Source organism: Moschus berezovskii, chromosome 9, assembly GCF_049115385.1.
Source record: "Moschus berezovskii isolate FMDL1 chromosome 9, NW_MosBer_1.0, whole genome shotgun sequence".
NCBI lineage: Eukaryota > Metazoa > Chordata > Mammalia > Artiodactyla > Moschidae > Moschus > Moschus berezovskii.
This window is the reverse complement of record NC_142468.1, coordinates 57200380-57225111: the sequence shown is the minus strand read 5'-3', so window position 1 is coordinate 57225111 and position 24732 is coordinate 57200380. Positions and strand designations below refer to the sequence as shown.

At 47.2% G+C, this 24732-nt stretch overlaps 1 protein-coding gene and 1 pseudogene across 1 annotated transcript; both read right to left on the bottom strand.

Moving 5' to 3' along the window:
* Positions 1-789: 789 nt before the first annotated feature.
* Positions 790-23145, bottom strand: TPM1 (tropomyosin 1). The gene is given in 12 exon segments (XM_088839668.1): positions 790-872; positions 2314-2383; positions 2667-2729; positions 3192-3267; positions 4050-4120; positions 5287-5404; positions 7890-8023; positions 21701-21865; positions 21867-21957; positions 21959-22008; positions 22011-22145; positions 22900-23145. Coding segments are annotated over 12 exon segments (1170 nt in total). The 5' UTR covers positions 23014-23145.
* LOC148776457 (cytochrome b-c1 complex subunit 7 pseudogene) lies at positions 8030-16456 on the bottom strand (annotated as a pseudogene).
* Positions 23146-24732: the final 1587 nt, after the last annotated feature.

The window sequence follows — 24732 nt, the reverse complement described above, 5'->3', positions numbered from 1 at the left end:
CATATCACACAATCTGTGCTTTATGTCCCATTTCTTTGACACAGGTTATGGTGTTTGTATATTACTTTTTATAGAAACAGAAAATTAAACCCCTCCTAAAGAATACATGATGTGCTTAAGAACACACAATCTGTGCTTTATGTCCCATTTCTTTGACACAGGTTGTGATGTTTGTATGTTAATTCTTTTTATATAAACAGAAAATTAAAGGCTTGGCTACTCAGCAGAAGGTTCATTTTTGTCTAAAATTCTTAAAAGAAAGATGTGACGTTTTACAGCAGCATCCTTTATGTTGTTCTGGATCAATTTCCCTCCTCTCGGAGCCTCAGTCATCTGAGGGTGTAGGGCTCCTTAAATTTGTATTTTTTTTATAAAAAATGTTCACATTATATTTAATTGAATCACAGGAAACTGACTTTTGCTATTCCTTGGGCAATTCTTCCACAACTGCATGGCCTACTGATTTTACTTGAGCCTAGTTTACATTCTTAAAAGTATAGTGCCCAAGTCACTTGTATGCCAGTTCACTGCACGGTGGGAACGATCTAGCTGAGACAATGTGAAATGAATGGATTCTGAAAGGAAGACGGCTTGTATAGACAATCTACTTGGCTTGCATACCAGTAGAATGTGAAAAAACCCAATCAAACAATGACTATCCTGGATTGTGCAAAGAGAGTGAGCAGAAAGGTGTAAAGGCGGAGATTCTGGAGATACAAGAGGGAGTGGTGGCGAACTGATCATATTAGCATGAGGGCACGGATGTGAGCAGGCAGGGTGGATGAACATTTACATGGAAGTCATGTCGTTGAGAGCGTGGTCCAGCTCCTCGCTGATGGCTTTGTACTTCAGTTTCTGAGCGTACAGCTCGTCTATGACCAGGAAGTGGAAGGCAGAGGTGCAAGGACATGGAGAGTGATCAAGAGATGGAAGGTGAATGAGGGTGGCAGGGACACCATCCCGACACAGCAGCAAGAAAAGGGCAATGCATGAAGGAAGTGATGCCGCAGCAGGTGGCCAATGCAGGAGACGTGCGTTTTGTTTTGTTTTGTTTTTTTAATAAAATTGAAACAAAAACAGAAAGAACAAAACCCATTAGAAAATAAAACAAGAAACTCAATAAGAAAATCGTAATAAATATGGTAAGTATACCAGTAAACCATGTTAAAACCCTAAACAAAACCACAGAAGGCTGTCTCCCGGCTGGGGGAGGAGCAATAGGACAGCTTTTCTTTTATAGAGCTATAATTTAACTACATTGGAGCAGTCAGCCACCTGCAACTATAAACAGTGGAAAAAATAGCCATGGGCATTGTTTTGGAGGAACAATTTGTGACTACAGTCTGTAATCCTTATCTGGCTCCACCTTCAAACCACTGACTTCCTGACCAAACTAGACCACTGGGAAATGGATTTCTTGGTGCTATCCAGACTATTCCTTGTGGCCTTCCCACTCAAGCTTCCTTCACTGGTCCAGGAGGCTTGAAAAATGAGGAAAGCCATGCTTCTTACAGTGTCACTGTGCCAAGTTTGTACTTCAGTTTTTCTAATGATGAAGGTGTCATACCTTGCTGCACTTTGGAGACTGTTTTGCCACCATATGTCATTTTCTCTTTTCCACCACCTTGGTTATCATCTGAACCAACCCCCAATTCCTTCTCTAGCCCCCTCCACCTTTGATGTATATATTTTACATATTTTTTTTCTTTCTTTTTTCACAGCCTTGGAGCTCAACATTCGGAACTTCGAGAGACAGAGAGGATGTTACCAAAATAAAACCTAAATATCTTAGCGAAGAAATGCTTACATATAATGTCCAAATGCAATAATGCCCTGTTACCCTCCACCCCCCTTTCAGGGCACAGAGCATATGCCAAGATGATTAGTAACTTAGAAAAATAAACCCGAGCCCTTACATTGAATTCACACTTGGGGAAAGATTCAGTTGGGCCTAAAAACCAAATCCTTACTATTCTGACAATAAGAAGGTATCACTAAAGACAGAAAACACACCAGTCATTCTCACCTACAACTGCGTCACTCACAGTGAGAAATAAACCAGCCACACTTCTAAGAATGTGCAGTAGAGCCACTTGGCATCTGCTGTTACGAAAAGAAGACAGGCCCCGTCTGGTGGCTAGCAGTCATCTGGCGAGCAGAGAGCTTAAGAGCCACAGAACTCCAAAGGGCAGACGGGAAAAATGTGCAAGAGCAAAGGAGTATGTCAAGGAGGATGCCATGACTGGAAAGTCACTTTGCCACGTCAGTATTCAGCCATAAGGACTAAGTTAGAAACAAGACTTAAGATCTTACCTTCCAAGTCATCAATGCTTTTCTCCAATTTAGTTACTGACCTCTCCGCAAACTCAGCCCGAGTCTCAGCCTGCAATAATTCAATTTATTTCAATCAAAATTGGGAAGTTTTAGGTGGCCGGTAGCTACAAAGATAGGGAAACCAGAAAGTGAAAGTCAAGCTTGGCACCCACAAAGTGGTCTGAAACCACCCACCAGTGAATCACCACAGTGAGAGGCGGCTTGGTTACCACTGCTGGCTCTCCAAGCCCACCCCGGAATATTCCTGAATCATTGTAACATTAAAATGAAAAACGTCTCAGCTCCACAAACTCAAATCCAGTTGGCTTTGTTCAAAACACCCCTAATATTACCTCCTTCAGCTTGTCAGAAAGGACCTTGATCTCTTCCTCGTATTTGTCTTCCTTCTGCGAGTACTGTAATCAGAAAGAATGTTCCAGATGTCAGGCCACAGCTCACCCTATACTCATGTCTTCTAATACAAAGAAAGTGCCAGCCCAGCCAGCAGATGCTGAGCACCTCTCAGGAGGTAATGGAGCCTCTGGGATCAAATGGCACACCACAATGCGGCCTCTGTTTTCCTGCCTATTGTTTTACATGGGATAAGAACAGGATCACTTATCCATTGGGCACTTGGTTTAAATTAAATTGTTATGGATGACTCACATACTCAACACAAAATAGATTTTCCATTGAATAAAAAAAAAAAATGAATCTGGTATCAATAACCATCAGGAAATAGCTTCAAAATGAGGCCTCTGGCTAACGCGTCTAATGGACTATTCCTCTGACTGGAAGGGCCTCAGAAGGGAAAAAGGGGGTATCTCTTGAGTAGCTCTTAAATGATGCCTCTCCCCAACATGGTGCTCCTGGCCTACCTTCTCAGCCTGAGCCTCCAGTGATTTCAAGTTGTTCGTCACAGTTTTCAACTCTTCTTCAAGCTCGGCACATTTGCTAATGTTTTCGATCAGAGGTAGAAAGGGTGGGAGACAGGCCAGAGGAAGGAGGAGAGAAAAAGGAGAGGGATGGGAAAAAAATGAAAACTGAGTCCTAGAGAACAAAGGGCTGCCTTAAAGAAGCCAAACCATCAGGGGCAGAGATGTCCAATTTCACCATGGACACTGCCCCAGACCTTCCTTCCAACAGCAGAGAGGTGGGGAGACAAAATTCAGCAACTTCAGAGTATGATGATTTGGCTTCTTTTTTGGCTGCACCAAAGAGCATTTATGAAGGAAAAACAAAAGAGTATAAAGGACCCAAAGAAAGCACTTAAAGCAAGATATAAGATAGCAGAGGGTGTAGTGAAGGTGCAGTCGTTATAAAAACGGACCAGAAGGCATTGGAAGCTGAAAGACGCCTGGGTTGCAGTTAAACCTAAAACCCATACATGAGCCATCAGTACCTTATCCTCTGCAGCCATTAATGCTTTCAAGGTCTGATCCATTATTCTTAATTGTTCTTCCAGCTGTCGAACTTGGCTGTTAGTGGACACAGGAAATGCACAAGGCCATTCTCAAAATCAGTGTGCAGGTAAGGCATGCAGTGATACACGCATTCATACACAGACACCCCACACAAGTCCTCCATGTTCCAAACTCGAGGCCCATCCACGTTGAATGAGCGCATGAGGAGCCTGGAGCTGAAACAGGTCAATGTGCAGCTGCCAGAAGGTCATGCTGTTTAGTCACTGCTCCGCAGCACCCCACACAGGGCCTCCTGGCGCCGGGCCCGCTTACCCTTCTGAAAGCTCAGCCCGCTCCTCTGCACGCTCCAGGTCACTCTCAATGATGACCAGCTTACGGGCCACCTGCAGCAGGACAAACACAAAACACACACGCCATGGGGCTTCCAAGCTCTGAGTATGGTGTGTGTGTGGAGGGGGGAGGGCAACGGCTAGACTCAGCCCCTGGGAGTTCCTGCCTACAAACAAGATGATCCTCTCTCCCATGGACTGGAGGGGAAGCAACTCTCCACCAGGAATGCCCATGGAGAGGAGACCATCTGCTCACAAAGATACAGAATGGTCAGTTATGAGTAGGCAGGCACATCTGAAGTCTGACCCAAGTGAAGCCTGTATAATTACACAGCAGCCAGACCAACTGTGGAAGGAGGGGGAGAGATGAAATTCACCATCTCTGAAATAGTAGGATGATGAGACAGGATGCCTTTTATGCTGAAAAGGTGGGAGCTGCAAGGCAAGACTGAAAATAACCCTAAAAGAACTTCATCAATTTAGAGCTCTGTACCTCCACTTCCTTTTGGTGGAGGAGGTTAAAAATGCCAACAGAAATAGCAAGAAATGCTAACATGAGAAGCTGATAAGATGACTAATGAGGTCGAAGGAAGAAAGGACCAGGAAGAAGGGTTCCTATGAAGCATTTCAAAATTAGTGAGCATAGCGTAACCTGGAGAGGATGATGATGAGGACTAGTCAGTGGTGTTTCAGGAGAGCTAAAGGGAAAACTAAAACCTTAAAGAGTTATGTGGGTTCTTAACACAGGAGGGTGCTTTCATGGGGACATGACCAGGAGGTGATTCACCTGTGAGTCGTGAGGAGAGAGGACAGACAGAGAGGTGCCTCCATGAATCCAGGGAGCAAATGTGTGGTCTGTGTCTCTACGCTGCCTGCAGTGGGTTGCACCAGGTGGATCTCACTAGGGATAACTGCTTGCATGGTGACAGCATGAGACGGTCCTTTCACAAAACATAAGAGACCCAACCTTCCCTGCTGTCTGGCCAAAGATCTTTTGTCCTAGTCTTTGAGGGTGGGGGGCAACAAAAGCCCTGGTCTTTCCCAGTGTGAATGACTCCCTAGTAGGATCAAAATTAAGAACCATCTTCTGGGGACAAAGGAAATCTCCTTCTCAAAAACACCCATTTCTGCTAAGGAAGCAGATGGTTTCATTGCTCCCCCAGACCCTGCTTCTGGGCCATGGCTGGGGACCCATGAGGCCTTGAGTTCCAGGATCTGACCTCTTCATACTTGCGGTCGGCATCCTCAGCGATGTGCTTGGCCTCTTTCAGCTGGATCTCCTGAATCTCCATTTTCTCCTCATCCTTTTGGGCTCGGCTCTCAATGACTTTCATGCCTCTGAAAAGGAAGATTGGCAGGAAAAGCCAAGATTTAGAGGTGCCTTCCATGAACTCCCATTGCACAGCCATGGTTTGTGAGGTTCAGTGTGACTGACAGATTGAAACATAGCTACTTTCATCTTCCAAGCCATGAAGTGAGACTTTCCAGGGCTGAAGGCAGGAAAAGACATCCACTTCCCTCTCTCTGTTTATTGTGAAGGAAAGCTTACATTTTTGGTACTGCTGACACTGTCCAGGCAGCTCATGTTAAATAAAAGGCACCATGACATGGTCCTTTTTTTTGAATCTGGAAGGGGTGGAATCAGAAAAGCCAACATGCTTTACTTGCTGTATAAATAATGGGATTTCTTCCCTTTTCCAGCAGGAAGCCTCAGCCTGAAAATGGACCAAGGTTAGAACAAAAGCAAATTTACCTTTGTGTACTTTCTTCCCACAAAGAAAGTAGCTGTTCTTACCCCTTTAGCCACAAATGTAACTATTAGATTGAACCAAATGAAACTGCTGGCATTTGACCATATTGGACCTGTAAAAACGCCAGTTTCATGTGGGACAACTTTGGAGAAGAAACTGAGTTTTGCCTATGATGACGCTTTTATAGTAGAGGGGTTGAGAGACAAGACCAACACCATCTTCTGTGTTGACGTGTATGTGTGGATCCTTCAGTGTGGCATACGTTATGGAAACTGTTAACTGATGTATGATATACGGCATTTTTTTAAAGTTATGTTAAAATGGGATTCATTTATCAAAATCTTAAAGTAAGACAAATCAATTAAAAAAATAAAGACTACATTGCCATTGCAACACGGAATGCTCAGAGAACCTGAATTTTTCAACTCTGAAGGTCTGAACTTTACTGAAGGACTAATGCTAAAGCTGAAACTGCAATACTTTGGCCACCTCATGCGACGAGTTGACTCACTGGAAAAGACTCTGATGCTGGGAAAGGTTGGGGGCGGGAGGAGAAGGGGACAACCAAGAATGAGATGGCTGGATGGCATCACCGACTCTGTGGACATGAGTTTGAGTGTACTCTGGGAGTTGGTGATGGACAGGGAGGCCTGGCATGCTGTGATTCATGGGGTCGCGGAGAGTCGGACACGACTGAGTGACTGAAAGAAAGACTGCTGGGTTGGTCTGGTATTTCAAAGGAATATTGAGTGCTGCAAATAGGAACTGAAGGGGTAAACTTATTAAACCCATTAAATCTATTTAAAAAAAGTAAAGACTACAATATATCTCAGGAGACTGGAATCCTGGCTCGGCCATATATTCTTTTTAAGAGTTCAGGCAGGCCACACCTGTCTCTGAACCCTAGTTTTCTCATTTGTAAAATCAGGGGACTGGAGTAAGTGATTTTTAAAATATTTTTTTACTATAAAGTTTAACGTTACCAAATTGCCTTTCAGGTTCATTAACAAATGTATTTCAGGAAGAAGCCAGCCACAAAACCACTGGTTATGTGTATACCATAAGAGATGGTGAGTCACCTTTAAAAATTCCAAAACTCTTAATTAGAAAAGAGACAACACGCAATGGTGAATAATGAGCTGAAAAACTTCAGCTAACGAGCCTTTCAATCCTAAAGTCTGAAATCACCCTTCTCCCGTGGTGGCAGGGAGCAGAAAGGCACCTCAAAAATGGAGAAAGGGACAGAATGACTGACTGCATGTACCTGCCAGCTCATAGCACAGACACGCACTGCCAGTGTCTGAGACACTACGCTGCTTCCTCATCTCTCTAAGGACAGAACCCTCTCCAGTCTTATGGAGTCTTTCTTGGAGTGCTTCCAAGCAACAGGAGTACATTAACTTGAGCAGCTGAGCAGGAGAGAAAATGCCTGCTGGAATAACATGATGGCTGATATGGCCCTTTACTACCACAAGGCTGGATCTTGGGGTCGTAAGTCAGAGACAGCCAGGTCACAGGGTGAGTGGGCTCAGAGGACATGCAGATCTGACTGTATTTACTTGTGCACGCATCTCTTACCGGCTTTACTAAGTCCAACACAACTTACTTTTGTGGATTATATTTCTGTTTTATCTGGGCTTTCTCTTTCACTCATTTGTTGGGCTATTTGACAACTGACAGCCCATACTTTATTTACCTCAGCCTAAGCCTTCTTGGTGTATTTTAACATAAAGTTATCTTTTAAATAAGATGCAGAATTGCTCCATGTTCAGCAGGAATGAAAGAACCAAATCACATCCCTAGAACCTCCTGTTTATACATCCATCTCCTTTGCTGGGTGGTGAGATCTAGGAGGGCAGGAACAGAATCTTTCTTCTTTGCAACCTTGAGATTTAAAACAAAGTGTTCCACTAGTGTTAAACAAATAAAACCAGTAGTTACACTTGGATCAAGTGAGGAAATGATGGCACCAAGGTCCTATGAAATCCTCAGACACTCAAGATCAGAGAGCCCTCTGGTACCATCAGGAGGAAAGGTTTTGCTAACAGGTGGACTGGACGAGGGGGCCTCACCTCTCACTCTCATCTGCTGCCTTCTCGGCCTCCTCCAGCTTCTGCAGAGCTGTTGCCAGACGCTCCTGGGCACGATCCAACTCTTCCTCAACCAGCTGGATGCGTCTGTTCAGAGAAGCTACGTCGGCTTCAGCCTGGGCAGAAAGAATGAGAGGTGTTTTAGTGTTGGAGAAGATGCGAGGGTAGTGCCTTCAAGAGGGGAAGGACTGAAACGCTGGTTCAACAAGGAAGCCTGGCTTTGTGGCGAGCTACCCTAAAACGTGCTACAAGCCGTGGTCGACTCTGGAGTTGTTGGCTATGTTCATCCATTGATTTATCCAGCGGGCATCCACCTTGGGGTATATGCAAATCCACATACATCATCCTCGTGGGACAGAGGGACCATCAGCCACACTTTCTCACTTGGTTCCTTTCTACCACAGATTTCAACATGCTGGCTTTACCTGAGTGTCAGAGGGGAGCTTCATCACAGATGCCTCACGTGGTGGGGGCTGAGGTGTGGGGAGAGGCGACAGGACTGACCCAGGCTCCGTCACACAAGATGAGAGGAGCTCCGTGAGAACTTGACTCAGGAGTCTCAATTCTCCTTTCTTCTGATCACATTCTCAAAGGGGCTTTATTAAATATTTTAGGAACTAAAAGATTTTAAGTTCAGTGGTTCTAAAATATAAAACCATACAGAGACACAACAAAACCCAGTAAGCCCCCGTGCCCTTCAGTACCTCTTGAGGATAACAGGTCACACTGGAATAGCGCCAAGACAAATTTCCCAAGCGTCTGTGACCTAAGCCTACAGGCATTTCTCACAAGTTAGGGTTGCTACAAGGAGAGTTTCAAGCTCCTTAGAAGAAAAGCAGTACAGATACTGTTTTTACTTGGTATCTATCTCTGAAATATGCTCCTTTTTGGGGAATGTGATGTTCACCTACAGATATAAGCATTTGTTACTATGAGCCTCAGGACACTTGCAAGACTGGCTGGCTCCATTACATACACTTGCATTGGTGGCTGCTTAAATATTACGCACGGAAGTGAAAGATGGAATTTGCTAATCTGGTAGCGTTTCCTCATCTACTTTGAATGTGTGCTTATCCTGCAATGATGGGGTTTTCAGGACACTTGGGAGTTTTCTAAAAATTACAACCTGCACTTAGGGATGATGCTAGCTCTCTGCCTACAGTGCTGTCTTCCTCACTTGCATTCCTTCTTATGTGCAAGGAATCATGATTCTCTATACGGAGTATGGGCTCAGTAAATGTCTACTGAATAAAATAAGCAAAAACAACTTAAGCAAAAGTAACTTTCTGAGTTCTGGACCCATGGTACATGGGCTTGAAATGCACACGTAGTGAGTCTTCGATCACAGTCTTGAACTAAAGGAACAGGAGAACACTCTGCTCTCTGCTCATCTAGATTTGTAAAATTTTAAAAGCCAAGTTCTCTCCGGAAAAGAGAGGTGATTAGGGCATCTCCAATCACGGTGAAGGACTCTACAAAAACATTCAAATACACTTTTATCTCGTCAAAAATTAACTATGTAGTAACAACGGGCTGATGGAGGCAGGGAGTAGGGGGAAATGTGAAATTAATCCAAGGTCAGTTTACAATTGCACCCACCCACAAAGTCAATCATTATAGATGCACAGTGAGTACTGGGCCCCACCAGCTCTCAATGGCCAGTGAACGTTGTTTTTTTTTTGGGGGGGGGGGAGGGATGAGGGTAATATGGATAATACATTTCTTAAGTATGGGAACTTTTAAAAGTTTTTAGCCCCATATTAGAAAAAAACAAAAACAAAAAACTGGAAGAAGGTATACATTAAGGGCATATCTTTGGGTTAGGTCAGATTTCCGTATTTTCCAGTTCCAGGAAAATTCTACTCCTTTTTTTCCCCCCTCAACAATAATTATAATATTTATTTAAAGCAATACATTTACAGCCCAAATAGTTCTACATTGTACATTTCAGGTTTAATCAACTTCGTAAAAATACTTGAGAACAGCTGTATCCACAGATCTTCTTTGCCCATTTCTCTCTCTCTTTTCTTTCCTGAATAACCTCTTTCAGATATGGTTCAAGGTAGAATTTATCTGCCTCATATTTTGTCCACTGTTCTTTAGGCAGGATCTGCTGCCTCATGCTCAGGTCCAGCGCTCTCTTAATGCAAAACCCTCTGTCACTATAAAGGTTTTCAGGAAGCCTTCTTATGGCTTCTCTTACATCGTCATTCTCATATATTGTATCATCTGGCATTAAGCCCAGTTTATTGAACCCAGTAGCCTTGCATACCATTTTCGAATACCCTCCAGCTCCACCTGCTTGATGCTGAAACAGCTGGCCTGCTTGCCACGTTGACCTGAGATAGAAGGAAAATTCTATTCCTTTTATGAACTGGGGTGGGAGGACAAGCAAGCAACTCTGAAAGCTGAAAACTAAAATGAAGAGCAAAACAAACCCACCCCCTAAAATACCACCAAGAAAAAAAATCAGTAGAGTGTGTAGGTCATGTACTCAAAAGTATTTTCTCCCTCTTTCTTAAATATGCTTGTTATAGGTGCTGTGCCCAGAGAAATGTCAACAAGATTTTCAAAACAATTTCTGTAGCCACCACACTAGAAGTTTCCAGCTCTGTTTTCAATCTGGGCCCTGACCTCAAGGACTTTGTACTCACAGAAAGGAGACTGTTTACGCTCCGGGGAAAAGACCTTTCAGGTGACAGACCACTCTGGGTCCCCAGGCTCCCATGTACCTGGGGCGTAGGAGACAGCACTCCATGTTCATTCCTGCCTCTGCACAAAAGATCTCCCTCCCTGAGAGGAACCCCCATTGATCCAAGTCTTTGCTCTTCCGGCCTCCACTCTGCTCTTTCTTTAGCTCTGGATGCGGTTTTATAAATGGAACTTCTTTCCCCTTTGGAGCATTTTGTAGAATCTACATTAGGGGCTGTGTCCTATAGGAATACCGGTCAACAGGCCCCTCACCCAAACAATGGCCAGGAATGGAGATCAGTTCCAGGAGCCAGGACTGTGTCAAAGCAGAGAACAGACCTGGGAGTGGTCCACAAAAACGGAGTCTCAGATGTTTAGCTCAAAGGGTCCCTAGTTCCCACAACTGGCTGTCTGAGTTCACCTGAAGACACACATTAAAAGTACACATTTCTAGGCCCCATTCCTAGAGATTCTGATTCATGAGGTCAAGAGAGGAAGGTGGGAATCTGCACTATAAAAAACCAACCACCCACCACTCCACCCAAAGACGCTGGCAAAGCCTACAGGAACCACTCATGGAGCTCTTTGTTGAGAAACTAGGAAGAGGGAGGGACCTCTGACCCTGAGGGTTGAAGCATGCTTGGGTCACACAGCCATCAGTGGAACACAGGACGAATATCCCAGTTCTCTGCTCCTCCTGTACAGGCTCGCCTGCCTCACTTTTCAAGGCCTCCTGGAGCCTCAGGGAAGCCCTGGAATTGTTGGTTCTCACCTATGGGGTCTTTCCACCTTCTGACATCAGCAAGGCAGGTTCTCTACAGTCACCCCCAATTCAAGCCCCTGACTCAAAGAAAGGCCTTCAGGACAGAACCTAACGAGGACTAGAACGGTACTCATTATCATCTGCTGAGCAAGTCCTCGCAATGCTTTTTGAAAAAAGGCGTGGCATAAAATTAAAAAACATCATCAAGTAATACCGGGGGGAAGAGCTCACACAAGGACACAGAGCATTTGCTCTTAACCCCAGAAGCCAGCAACTGCTGCCCTGGGAGGTTTCACAGCAAGATGGGCAAAGGTGCTTGCAGGTTACAGCCTGGATCTGAAAGCAGTATCTGGGGAGTATGTGTCCCTACAAAAGCTGCCCCAGGGAAAAACCTGGACTTACAGGCTCATCAAGCCTTACAATACTGGTCTGATCACAATTTAGTTTGGCTCCCTAGAACTGAAGATACATTCAATTTCATCAATTAAGGGCACTCTCTTCACTTTTTTTTTTTGGATTATGCTGTGTTCAAAAGGCCCACATCTCTCACCTTCGCTAGCTTTTATTTCTGGTATGTATTCCCTGAGTTCTGAGGCTTCTTCAGGTATTTTCTAAGGTTGTTTTCATCACAATATCTGTTCAGTCTACTTAAGACTTCATTGAAACCAGAATTGAAAGAGACATATGTACTCCAATGTTCATTGCAGCACTGTTTATAATAGCCAGGACATGGAAGCAACCTAGATGTCCATCTGCAGATGAATGGATAAGAAAGCTTTGGTACATATACACAATGGAGTATTTCTCAGCCATCAAAAAGAATGCATTTGAATCAGTTTTAATGAGGTGGATGAAATTGGAGCCAATTATACAGAGTGAAGTAAGCCAGAAAGAAGAACATCAATACCGTATATTAACGCATATATATGGAATTTAGAAAAATGGTAACCTGAACCCTGTATAAGAGACTGCAAAAGAGACATAGGCATTTAGAACAGTCTTTGGGACTCTGTGGGAGAGGGTGAAGGTGGAATGATTGGAGAGAATGGAATTGTAGCATGTATATTATCATAAGTGACCAGTCCAGGTTCGACGCATAAATTTTCCTCTGTTCATTTCAAAAAAAAAAAAAAAAGACTTCATTGGCTGTTGTGTCAGTACAAACCTCACAGCCACTGGACCATTTGTTATTTAAAAAGCAGATATAAATAACAAGGTGTTTCGGAAGGGTCACGACCCCAGACGCAAATTATTTCCAGGCATGAAAATCACCCTCAGTGTCCTAGGTTACCTTATAACAACAGCCCATGTGTTGACACTGCTGGCAAAGTCTTTGTTTAGGATGTTAGTTTCTTTTATTTCAAAAGTGCTATTGTGTCTTAACATGCTATGAGCTATTCAGAAAAGAGACCTGCTATATTAGTAACAGTTACCAATCATCTTCCTGGAGAATTGTTGTTAAGCCACGACCAGGTGCCCTGAGCTTGTGAGGTGCCTTAGAGCTCTGTGTGCCTTGCCCCATCCTCTTCCACAAGGTGAGTGCTCAGCTGTTCAGTCACGTCTGGTTCTTTGCGACCCCATGGGTTATAGCAAGCCAGGCTCCTCTGTCCATGGGATTCTCCAAGCAAGAATACTGGAGTGGGTTGCCATTTCCTGCTCCAGGGGATCTTCTTGACCCAGAGATCAAACCCAAGCCTCTTTTGTCTCCTGAGTTGGCAGGTGCATTCTTCACCACTTAGCCACCTGGGAAGCCCTCTTCCACAAGGTACCAGCTACCTATACAGAAAATAAGGGCAGGTGTACACCATTCCTACACACCTCCACAAGATGCTACAAAGCCATTAAAGGCATGCCCACACAATACAGCAAAAATATTTCTCCGAGTCAGATCTGAAAGAAAACTTTTACAGAGCATAGATTTTCACAAAATCCAGATGTTACAGTCAATAGACCTAGAGGCAATTTAAAAATAGCAATGATTTTTACTTTAAAAACAAGTAGTCCCGTTAACACTGTTAAGAAGAAATAATGGTAGGAGAATAATATTATTTTCTAAGAACAAATCCTCTGGAATATATTTTCCAAGACCTCCTGAACTGGAGTGCAGCATGGGATGACCACAGGTCAGGTCTTTTTATTTCATGCAAACTGTACTTGTCCAGAGAAGGTTTCACCCTTTACTGTGTAAGACCAAGCCACTACAGCCAAGTTAAACTTCTGCCCTTATATGGTAAGGAAAGGGGAAAAAAAGCACGGATGACATTAAGGGGCACTCCCATGGATAAGAGATAAAAACACCCTCTCTATCCACACCAAAGCCTATAATTCATGAGGCATATTTGTACAATGAGCAAGAAGGGATGTGAACAGGGCATTGGAGTGCCTTAGCCTCATCTATATATGAAAGTAGAAAGCCAGAGAGTACACTCCTGTTATTGCCACCCTGGGGGTGCCAATGTGAACACAAAATACACTTTTAGAATCCTGGTCTCAGAAATATTTACCAATTCTAAAGAGGGAAAGGAATTTTTGTAAGTTGGTTTTTCCTATGATTTAATAAAGTTACCAATTGAGAACCTAAGTCCCTTTGTTTGCTGGGTACCATTCAGAAAGGAGGACTGCTTCTTCTTGCTCCCTCTTTTCCTTTGATAAGGACAAAAGACAAACAAAACCCCAGTGGGTCACAAGACCTAAAGTCAACCATTACATCAAGCACAGTAGTTGCATTCCAACATTTTGAAGGGCCCACACACCTTAGGAAAAACAAACCTGTAGAAAAAGAGAGATGACTGCTTTTTCCAACGTAAGTGCTGGTGTAACAGGGCCAATTAACTAACTACAGCCTGTCTGATCCTTTGAGACTCTGAACATAGAGCTAACTCTCCAAATAGTTTTTTGCAGTGGCTCCCGACTTTGTCACTAAACTTTTATCTCTGCTGCCAAGAAAAACTGTGACTGCTAGCTTAACTCACAGCTATGTCTGACAACTACCAAGAAACCACCTTAAATTAGCTATCTTTCAAGTTTCGGTTTTGTAAGTTAGGAACACCTCTCAATCTGAAATTCTCTCTTCAGTGGTCTGACCCATTCCTTAAGTTGTTGTCATACAAAAATTCTGTGTCCGTCTGTGCCATCTTCTGGATAGACTATTTTCAAAAATCACTTAAAAAACTGAAGTTATTTAAACTACTTTTTGACATAAAGCTTTGAAAAGAATGAAAGCACTACCTTCAGTCAACTGGCCCAGGAAGAGTAATGTTATAAAAACTAAGCCCCAAAGAGAAGGTGAGTATAATAGTAACAATGTGCCCTTCATAAAATTTATCTTCTGTGTCTAACATCAATCACCAGGACAGGAGTCCAAAAGAGGCTCTCCTGTACAAGACCACATATACCCTTTCTTACCAGTGGGAGGAGAGCTCTACCAACTTCCACCACTAACACCGCTTTGACCCATCCAACATTCCTTCCAGCCTGCCTGTGTCCTCTCTCTATTCAAGTTGAAATTAGAATTATTGATTAGAAGCATTGACATGGAGTGTTTTAAGATGTAGTGAAATGAGCTTCCCATTTTTAAAGCCCTTTGATAGCTGGAGAACTGAAAGCAAGGGAATAATGAGCAAGGCAGAGTGCAAAGCCATTCTAATACTAACAGACACAAGGCACTACTGCGCTCAGCACCATGGCAACTTCCTTACACATATTCTTTTCATCCTCACAACAGGCAGGTACCACCATTATAAACATTGTACACTCCGGGAACTGAGGGGCTGAGAAGTTCAACGATTCGCAGCCAGGGTCAAAAGTTCTTATCGATCATCCTGTTCTATTGGTTCTACTGGTTCAAGGACGACACCGAGTCAGAGAAGGAGCTGCAATTCATTCATTGCCTGGTCAAATGCAGAAACAGCAATGGGACCTTTGCTGTCTTGTCCTCTACAGAAAATGATTTCGTGCCTATTGATTTCCTGGTTCCTCCCCATTTTATCTGAAACTGCATCAAGTTAGGCTTTCTCTTAAGAGGATCCATTTGCTTCTAGGTATTTTATGCAGCACAGGTCCCATAGCTTCTACAGCCGACCATACATCATTACATACACTTCTCATCTCAGTAAAGGCCTCTATTAAGTACTGCAGGCCACAGTCCATGGGGTCGCAAAGAGCTGGACACGACTGAGCGAGCACAGGCCGCACGCACGCGCGCGCGCACGCAGCCACCCACCCAGACAAGCATAAGCACGACAGTGTATGAGCGCCTGTCCTAAAATTCCCAAGGTGTTTCAGTATCCTGATATAAAACACACACACTCAAAAACCAAACAGCAAACGCCTAAACTACCTCTGAAATCCCGTTCCTGCTTGCTGGATACGTCTGCCTTAGGAAAAAGGAAGGAAGCCAGGTACTACACTCAAAGTGGGGGAGGGGGCAGCCGGCGGGAGAAAACACCCAATAATCGTAGCCATTTAGCCAAATTTTTCAAGACTCGGTAACAAAGGAACATCTATCTGTACAGGAGAACTTGGGAGGAGGGCTGGTTAAGGAAGGGAAGGGGAGGGGACGCATACTAAGTCAAAACCCGCGCTGTCAGTTTCACCCACCCCGGAGAAACAGGCTTTCAGGAAACCAAGGCTAGACAGAGATGGGCGGGTTGAGCATCCCCGGGCCTCAAAACCTGGCGATGCCTCAGACGTGATCTGTTAGCGTCCTTCCCAAAGGAGCAGATTTCCAAAAGGAGGGACCTCTTTTGTCCCCACCTTCCGAGTTAATAATGCCAGGAGGGCAAAGGGCACATCCCTTTGCCTCGGGGGACCCGAGACGCCGGGTTGAAAGCAAACACCCCAGACAGAGCCTCTTCTGGGAAAGTGCTGCTTCCAGAACCTTCTCAACACCACTGCTGCTTTCCCCTCGGTTCTTTGACGGTAGGCCAGCGAGATGAAAAGAGCCGAGGTGAGGGGGCAAGGCCCCTCCCCAGACGACAGGTGCCCCCCGAGGCGGGGGGCGGGGTGGAGAGGGTGGGCTCCGGGAGGCCCTGCGGGGCGCCGGGGGGCGCCGACCGCGGAGAAGGCGCCTCTGGTGGTGGGTGATGGGTGGGTCTCTTACGGTCTCCCTCAGCTTCCTCTCGTAGTCCAGCTCGCGCTGCAGGCTGCCCGCGCGCTCCTCCGCGGCGTCCGCCTGCTCCTGCAGGCTCCGAATCTTCCTCCGCACCGCCTCCAGCGAGCTGCTCCCCGCCATCGCGCCGGGCGGCGGCGGCCGGCGAGCGGGCGGGCAGCGGTGGGAGAGGCGGGCTGCTGCGCTCCTGCTGCCGCTGCCGCACTCCGACCGCCCGCCCCGCCCAGGCCGCAGCGCGCGACGGCGGCGCCCCCTGCGGCCCAGGCTCAGCCCGGAAGTCTCGGCCTCCCGGGCAGCTCAGGCGAACCGCGAGCGGGTGCGCGAGCGCCGAGGGCGGGCCCAGCGGGCGGGGCGGGCGGCGCGCCGCGGACCCCGGGAATGCGCCAGCCGCGGGAGGCACCGCGCATGCTCGCGGCTGCCGGCTGAAGGGCGCGGGTGGGCAGAAGAGCGGGCCCCACGGCGCCTGGGATCTCACTTCGACTCCCAGCGCCCCGCCTTGGCGCCGCGAAGAACCCGGAGTAACGGATTTGGCTGCAAGGGGCGACGGTGCCGCCTAGCGGCGGCGGGAGCGCTCCGCTCCGAACTGCCAGATTTCCCTGCCCAAGAGGGAGCGAAGCGAGCGAGGGGTTTGGGGCTTGAATGTGTCCCCAGAGGGACTGTAAAGAACCCCAGAACACCACATCCTAACCCAACAACTCTTCTCCCCTCCAAACTCATGACGTGAAAACCACTAACATACTGCAGAGGTTCAGTTCAGTTCAGTCGCTCAGTCGTGTCCGACTCTTTGTGACCCCATGAATCGCAGCACGCCAGGCCTTCCTGTCCATCACCAACTCCCGGAGTTCACTCAAACTCATGTCCATCGAGTCGGTGATGCCATCCAGCCATCTCACTCTCTGTCGTCCCCTTCTCCTCCCGCCCCCAATCTTTCCCAGCATCAGAGTCTTTTCCAGTGAGTCAGCTCTTCGCATGAGGTGGCCAGAGGTTAAACCTCCTGAATGCTGTCTTGCTAGGTTACTATCTGGCTTTTGGTTCTCTCCTGGCTGTGTGACTTGGAAAACAACCTGACTTCATCTGTAAAAGCGCAGTTAATAGTAGTACGGGAGGATTATGAAATAATAGAAAGCTCTAAGCACAATAGGAGGTAAGTAGGTAACTCAATGATAACTTTAGTTAATAACAGGCATTGTCTTAGAGGAGAAATACTGTATGAAACAAACTCCTTAAATGAACTTACAAGACAGAAACAGACTCACAGACTTAGAGAATTAACTTATGGTAGAGGGGAAGGGATAGTTATGGAGATTGGGATGGACATGTACTATGGACTCTGCTATATTTAAAATGGATAACCAACAAGGACCTACTATACAGCACAGGAAGCTCTGCTCAATCTTATGTGGCAGCCTGGAGGGAAGGGGAGTTTGGGGGAGAATGGATACATATATATTTGGCTGAGTCCCTTCCTTGTTCACCTGAAACTACCACACAATATTGTCAATCAGCTATATTCCAATATAAAAAAGTTGTTGTTTTTTTTTTTTTAAACACACAAGTACTGTCTTAAGAGTCAGGCTATGGCCCATAACCAGCTGTGGGACCTCAGACCTGCCAGCCTTTCTGGAACTTACTTTCTTTTCCATAAAAACAATAGTCTCAAGGGTCCCTTCTAGTTACAACCTTCTCTGATTGTAGGAAGGCTGTAATCTGGAATCAGACCAATTCTGGACTGGACTGAGAAGCCTTTTAAAAGCACACCAAGGTAAAGAATGTGACTGCCAGTGCAGGTGGGTTCGACCCCTGGATCAGGAAGATCCTCTGGAGAAGGAAATGGCAACCTCTTCCAGTATTTTTGCCTGAGAAATCCCACGGACAGAGGAGCCTGGCAGGCTACAGTCCATAAGGCTGCCAAGAGTCAGACACTAACTTAGTGACTACATAACAACAATAAATACAGACAAGATACTGAACATTTCCTTTACCCCAAGGATCCCTCAAATTGCCTTTCTGAAGTCATGTTCACTTATCCCCTGCCTCATCCCTTATATAAACCCTGGCATCTACTATTTTTCTTCTCTATAATTTTATAATTGTTAGAATGTTATATAAATGCAACAATACAGTATGTAACCTTTGAGAAGTAAAAAAAAAAAAAAAAAGCACACCAAGGAAGCCAACAGAACCCTATGAGAGCGTCCGGCTGCAGCTTTGGATGAAAACCAAAGTGGACACAATCTCTGGGAACGAGTCTCTGTCCATACTCCCCTTGGGCTATGTTTTTAAATGTCTTCTAAGTCTCACGGCTTGCTTTCCTCACCTTTCTCACAGAAGGCCCTCAAGTCAGTTCCAATGTGTTTAAGTGTGGGAATAATGAAGAGAAAGAAAACACAGTTGATAACCCCCTCCTCCTCCTAAACCCTAACAACTGAACTTGCTTTTCTGACTCATTTGCTAAGGACATTATCACAGTCTCTGCTGAGACTCACAAGTCCCAGCATGGGCTCTCGCATCCTGTAGGTGGAGCCTCTCGCTTTGTTTCCACAGTTTGTCTAGTCAGGAGGGTGGTCACAACTGCTTCCCTAAGAGTACAGACAGTAGGTCTCCAACTTTGAGGGTGGGAGAGGGGGCATCTGGGAACCCTGAAGGAGCCCTGGAAAATGCTGGACACGTGCACATGCTCCAAGCAGCCAACTAGTGACTTAATGTCTTGCTTTTCAAACACCTGGGAAAGTCAGTTTCAGGTGAGTTCAGTTTCATGCTGATGTCATTATACAAGAGTTTAGGACAGTTGTTCTCTGCCTTGGCTGTACATTGGAATCACCTGAATATTTAACAAATACTAACACCTGGGTTCCACTCCCAGCGATTCTAACTGGCCTAGGGTGCAGCCTGGATTGTAAGTTTTTAAACCATCCATGTTTAGTTAAGGTTGATTTAGGAAGAAAAGACCTACAGGGAATAAATACTCACATGTTGCAGATGTCATAGACATCACAGTTATTGGGGAAGGGGTTTGAGACCAGAGAAAATGGAGCCCTTGATCCCCTCCAGCCTCACTTAGGTGGAGAGACCACAAGAAATTCAAAACAAAGCCATCTGAATTCGACCGTGCGAATTACAACCTTTCAAGCTAGGAAGAGCCCATTTCTGGAATAGGATTTGTAAATTGTTTGGTAGAAAATTAGTAGAAAAATGTTTTTAGCAGTAGAAAAATGTAAAAATATTTTACACTGGTGAGTAATGACAATCCAATGCCTTAGTCCCAAATGTAATATGATTCGACCTCAGAAGTTGACCTCTCTCCTACCTCCTCCTTCCCTTTGTGACATCTGTTTCTTCCTCCTTAGGTCTTGACTATTTTTACTAGTTAGGAATCACTCTAAATAAAGCATTTCTTCACAAATGTCTTCTACATCCCTACAGGTTGCAAACAACCTAAAAGGGGAAGATAATCAATATACTACCCCCCTCCAAAAAAAAAGTGTACCATATTAGGGACAGTTTTCCAGTGGGAGGGGGAAAACATTTTCAGAAACTCCCCCTCCTCCTGGCTCCGCCCACTCCCCCCCCCAACTAGCTTTAAATATCCTCTTTGCCACTTCTGCCTCATCTCATTCCAAAGCTCCCTTAAACAAGATTTTTCAATAAAGACATGATAGCACCACATAGTTACACAATAATTATGATTTTTTTCCCCCTTAAGAATCGTAGTAGCTTTTTTCTCCTCTTGCTTTCAGTCTTACTGGGCTATTTTCAAATTCTCTGCATTCTTTTCCTTATAAGGAATATCTCTCCTTGATCTATCAGCGGCTCTTTTGAAAAAGCTAAATAAACGTCCTGCTGGAGAATCTGGGGGAGACAGGCACCCTCCATTTAACCATACACGGAGCAGACATCTGATCTACATTTATACAAAACTGGTGCAGAGTTATATGTGTTTTTTGGCTCTTTTTCTAAAGCCAGGTAGTTTGTAACAAATATTTTAGCTAAATCCGTGCTTCCTTGAACCTGCTCTCCAGGGACCTTGCTCTTCACTGAAACTTTTTGTCAGATTCTAAATGTCCTGTGTCTGGATCTCTCATTTACAAAGCACGCTGGGAGATTACATTTCACACCTTTCACATCACAGAAAGCCTTTACTGATTTCAAAACCCAGACCCTCCATCAATGTACACTTTACTCCCATACAAAAAATTCTGCCTTTGCACTTGGTCGTTCAACTTTCTGGGCATAGCTTTCCCTGTTGCTCATACATTCTTGAAATTGTTGCTCACTTCCCCAGGAATTCTTGCCTAATTGGGCCTCTAGGCTTAATTAGCTTCCAGAATGGTGTGAAAAAGAAGTCATTCCTTTGTAAATCTAATGCCTGTCTTGACTTATGAAGCAGAAGAGGCAAGCTCTTCAGCTAGAATAGATTTCAGAGGGCGGTGGACAAAATACTGGCAGAGCTTCAGTGGCGTGTGCATCACCCTCGAAACTATGTGGTGGTTGTCGGCGGCTGACAGGTCGGGGTGGGGCGAGCAGGGGAATCAGGGGGCAGCTAGCACACTATGCCATATAAAGCACTGAGCTATATATAACTCCCAGCTTACTTTCTGGATCTAGTGCCCTCAGAGTGCACACCCAAGCAAGTATCATCTTCCCAGGCAGATATGAAGGGCTGGATTAAGACTTCCCTGGTAAGGAGGCCCCAAGGGTTTCTGAGGCCCACCATCAAGCTTCACCTTCTCAGAGTAAGTAGCACGCACTATGTCATTCTTTCAATATAGAGGCCAGGTCCTCTGAATCCTGACTAGATTGGTCACTGAAAACCGGCCTTCCCACCCACCAGAGATGGCAAAAAGAAAGAAAGTGGAGAAAACTAGGCATTCTGCTTGCACCAACCTTGGTGATGACACCTCAGAGGTTTTCTGCCACCATGGGGAAGGGTTCACCTCCAGAGTCCAATTTCAGTTGCTGTATTCTCCCAAATTCTCACCTCCCCCACCCCGCTCCAACCCCAGGGGTGAGGGAAAGAAGGAGAAAAAAGAGAGGAATGGATGAAATAAACATGAACGTGTGCAGTAGCAGTTGAGGGCAGCATCCAGTGCTCTGGGCCATGGCAGTCTGTGTGCACGCGTCCAGCTAAGAGGAGGTGACCCCCCGCCATGGTTCTCTGGCCCCTGTGATGACCCCCAGAGCAGGCTCCAAGGGCAGGAGGTGAGGGGGGCAGTGTGTGCGTGCACTTACATCGGTGGCCTTTTTCTCCGCCAGCTCCAGCTTCTCCTGGGCATCTTTGAGAGCCTCGGAGTATTTGTCCAGTTCATCTTCGGTGGCCTTGAGTTTCTTTTGCAGCGACACCAGCTCATCTTCCAGCTGGGAGTTGGCCGTGGGGGACGGGGACGGGACGGGGTGGGGGGTGCGGCAGGCAGCGTGATCCCGCAAGGGAGGGTTGTGGGTGCACAGAGCCAGAAGGACAGGGACAGCGGGAGAGAGAAAGGGAAAGAAAGGGAGAGAGAGAGAGACAGAGTTAGCCATTCGTGCGCCGCGCCGCGCGCGCCCGGGGTACCTTGGCGGCGGCCTCGTCGGCGGCCAGGAGGCTGTCCTCTGCCTTGTGCAACTCCTCCAGCACCCGGTCCCGCTCGTCCTCCGACACCCGCAGCAGCTTCTCCTTGGCCGCTATGTCCTCCTCGAGCTGGGGGGCGGCGGCGGGCGGGCGCGGGCGGCCGGCACGGACCGGGTGTTAGACACACACACACAACACGGGCACCGGGTTGGCTGGGGCCCTTCAGCTTTGGGGGCGCCACCGAGTTGGGGTTCAAGGATCCCTCGGTAACCTCCTCTTGTCCCGAGGCTACTTCATACCCCCCACCGCTCCCGGGAACGAGACTCCTACCGAGGTCTCAGTGGGCCCAAGCCCACAACTTGGCATTGCAGAATAAATGGATGGCCCCCGACTCCGCCCCCGCCATACCCTCTCTTCTGTCCCATCTTTGTTTTAACCAAAAAAACTCCGTGACTGTCGCTCCCCCCTCCCTGACTTGCCCCCTCCCCCAGTGGAATGTTTTATATTCCCCGGTCAAAAGTCCAGAAGAACTTCTAACACTTTCTGGACTTGATTCCCTTCAACCCTCCTCCTCTCCCCCACCCCCAGATCCAAAATTGTTTTCTGATCCTCAGAACCAAGTGCCTCTAGCACTTGATGGGACTTGACGGGCTCCGGCAACCGGAGAAGGGAAATAAGCGTCCCCAGGTAAGAGAAAAAGTTAGAATAAGCCAGTCCTGCTCTTCCCCTCCCGCTTCTCAGGCGCCCTGGAGTGGGGGTGGTTCCCGGAGTCCTCGGGGTGAGGGGTCAGGAAGGGGTGCCAGGCCCCAGGGTGCCAGGCTCCGGGCCCCAGGGCGGGCGGAGCGCGGGCGACCCGCAGGCGCACGGTTGGGGAGGCGCAGACCTGCTTGCTCCTGTCCTCCGCTGCCTTCTTATCGGCCTCCGCCTGCTCCGCTCGATCCAAGGCGTTCTCCTTGTCGAGCTTGAGCATCTGCATCTTCTTCTTGATGGCGTCCATGGTGGCGGCGGCGAGGGGCCCTGGGGCTGCGGCTGGAGCAGGGAGGCGAGCGCGCGGTGAAGCGGCGGAGCCGGAGTGCGAGCGCAGAGCCGCCTGCTGCTCCCAGATATGTACTTTCCCAAGGGGGCGACCGCATTCCTCAAGACAGCCAATACTTTTTTGGAAGAGCTTTTTTCTCCTGCCCCCTTTCCCCCTTCTCCTCCCTCCGCCCCCCGCGCCCTCCCCGCTGCTCCCGCGGGGGCTGCTCGCCCATTCGCTGCCGCCTGCCGGCCTCCCAGTTGACGGTGGATATGACTATATATGGGGTCCCGAGCAGCCAGCCGAGGCAGCGGCCGGGCGAGGCCTCCCGCTTTCCAAACCTGCACGCCAGGGAGAGGGCACTGGGGCCTCTCCGGGACCGGGGGCCTCGGTGCTACCCTCCGCCCTCTGCGCCCCCTCCTTCCGGGGTTCACGCTCCGGCCCTCGGGTCCCCAGCCGAGCCGTCCTGAGTCACAGGAGGCCTGAGGAACGAGCCGGGCAGGTAGAGGATGCGCATCGCTTCCTGGGCCGCCAGACCCAGCGGCCCGCTAAGCATCAGGACCTGGGGTCCCTGCAGCCACCGCAACGGCGCCCAGGCCCATGCGCTCCCGGCGCCCGCCCTGCCTACAGGGTGTCAACCCGGGCGGGCTCTCAAGTTCTGGAAACTCAATTGGAGCAGAGAAAGGACAAGTTGGGAGGGAGGCCTGAAGTGCTGTATATGTCTGCTGGTGCGGGCCAGAACGTCTGCGAGTCTGTCTATGCGGTTCCCTGTCCCCCAGGGGAGAGACAGTTGTATACCTTAGGGACACAGGACCCGGTTCTGTGTGTGCCTGTTTGTGGTACTTCCCCAAAGGGTGGGGTATGTTTGTTGGTGTGTGGGTGGGAGCTTGCCAGTTTAACAGGAAAGGCTATTGAGTTTAGAGTCAGGCAACTTAGTTTTTTGGTCTCTATCATCAGCAGCTCTGTAACCTTGACAGGGGGTGAGGGGTAGATGATCCCTATGGTGCAGCCAGATCTAACTTTTGATCATTTTCCTTGCACTGAGTTTAGGGAGTTGGCCTCTTTCCATGTTAGGCACTCAGGTACTAGGTTACCAAAACACAGGGATAAATGTTATCCCAGCCAAGTCATTGTATCCACAGCCATAACTCTGAGGAGGGAACAGGCCCTGCTCTGTACAGTAAGCTCTGCTCAGAGGCAGGAGGATTTCCTCCTATAACTCTTACTCCTCCCAGTCCCCATGGGGAAAAGCCTGCTCTTTTCAGACTTTCGATGGGAAGGGAAGAAAGGGGGCTGTCCCCAAACCCTGCTTGAGACTGGCTGAGGCAGAGCTGGTGAGGGTCTTGTTGGGTCTTGTTAACAGTCCCTGCAGAATAATTCACAGCCTGTCCTACATGGTTACTGAATATTCCCTGGACGGTATCTGAGCAGATCAGGCAGGTCAAACAACTTGTAAGCCCTTCAGAGAATGATCAAGTTCCTCCCAGGATTTTATCAGGTTTCTTCCACTAACCCAACTTCCCAGGAGGGAAAAAAAAAATACCCTGACCTAATGGTCAGAATACTAGATTTGCTTGCACAGGCACTGCATGGTACAGAAATTCACTAGGTCCCTTTAGTCACCACACGTGAACCCAGCTGCTGGAACACTGACAGAGTTCAAGGCCTCTGGGTGATACACAGATGTGTGGACCCCAGGGA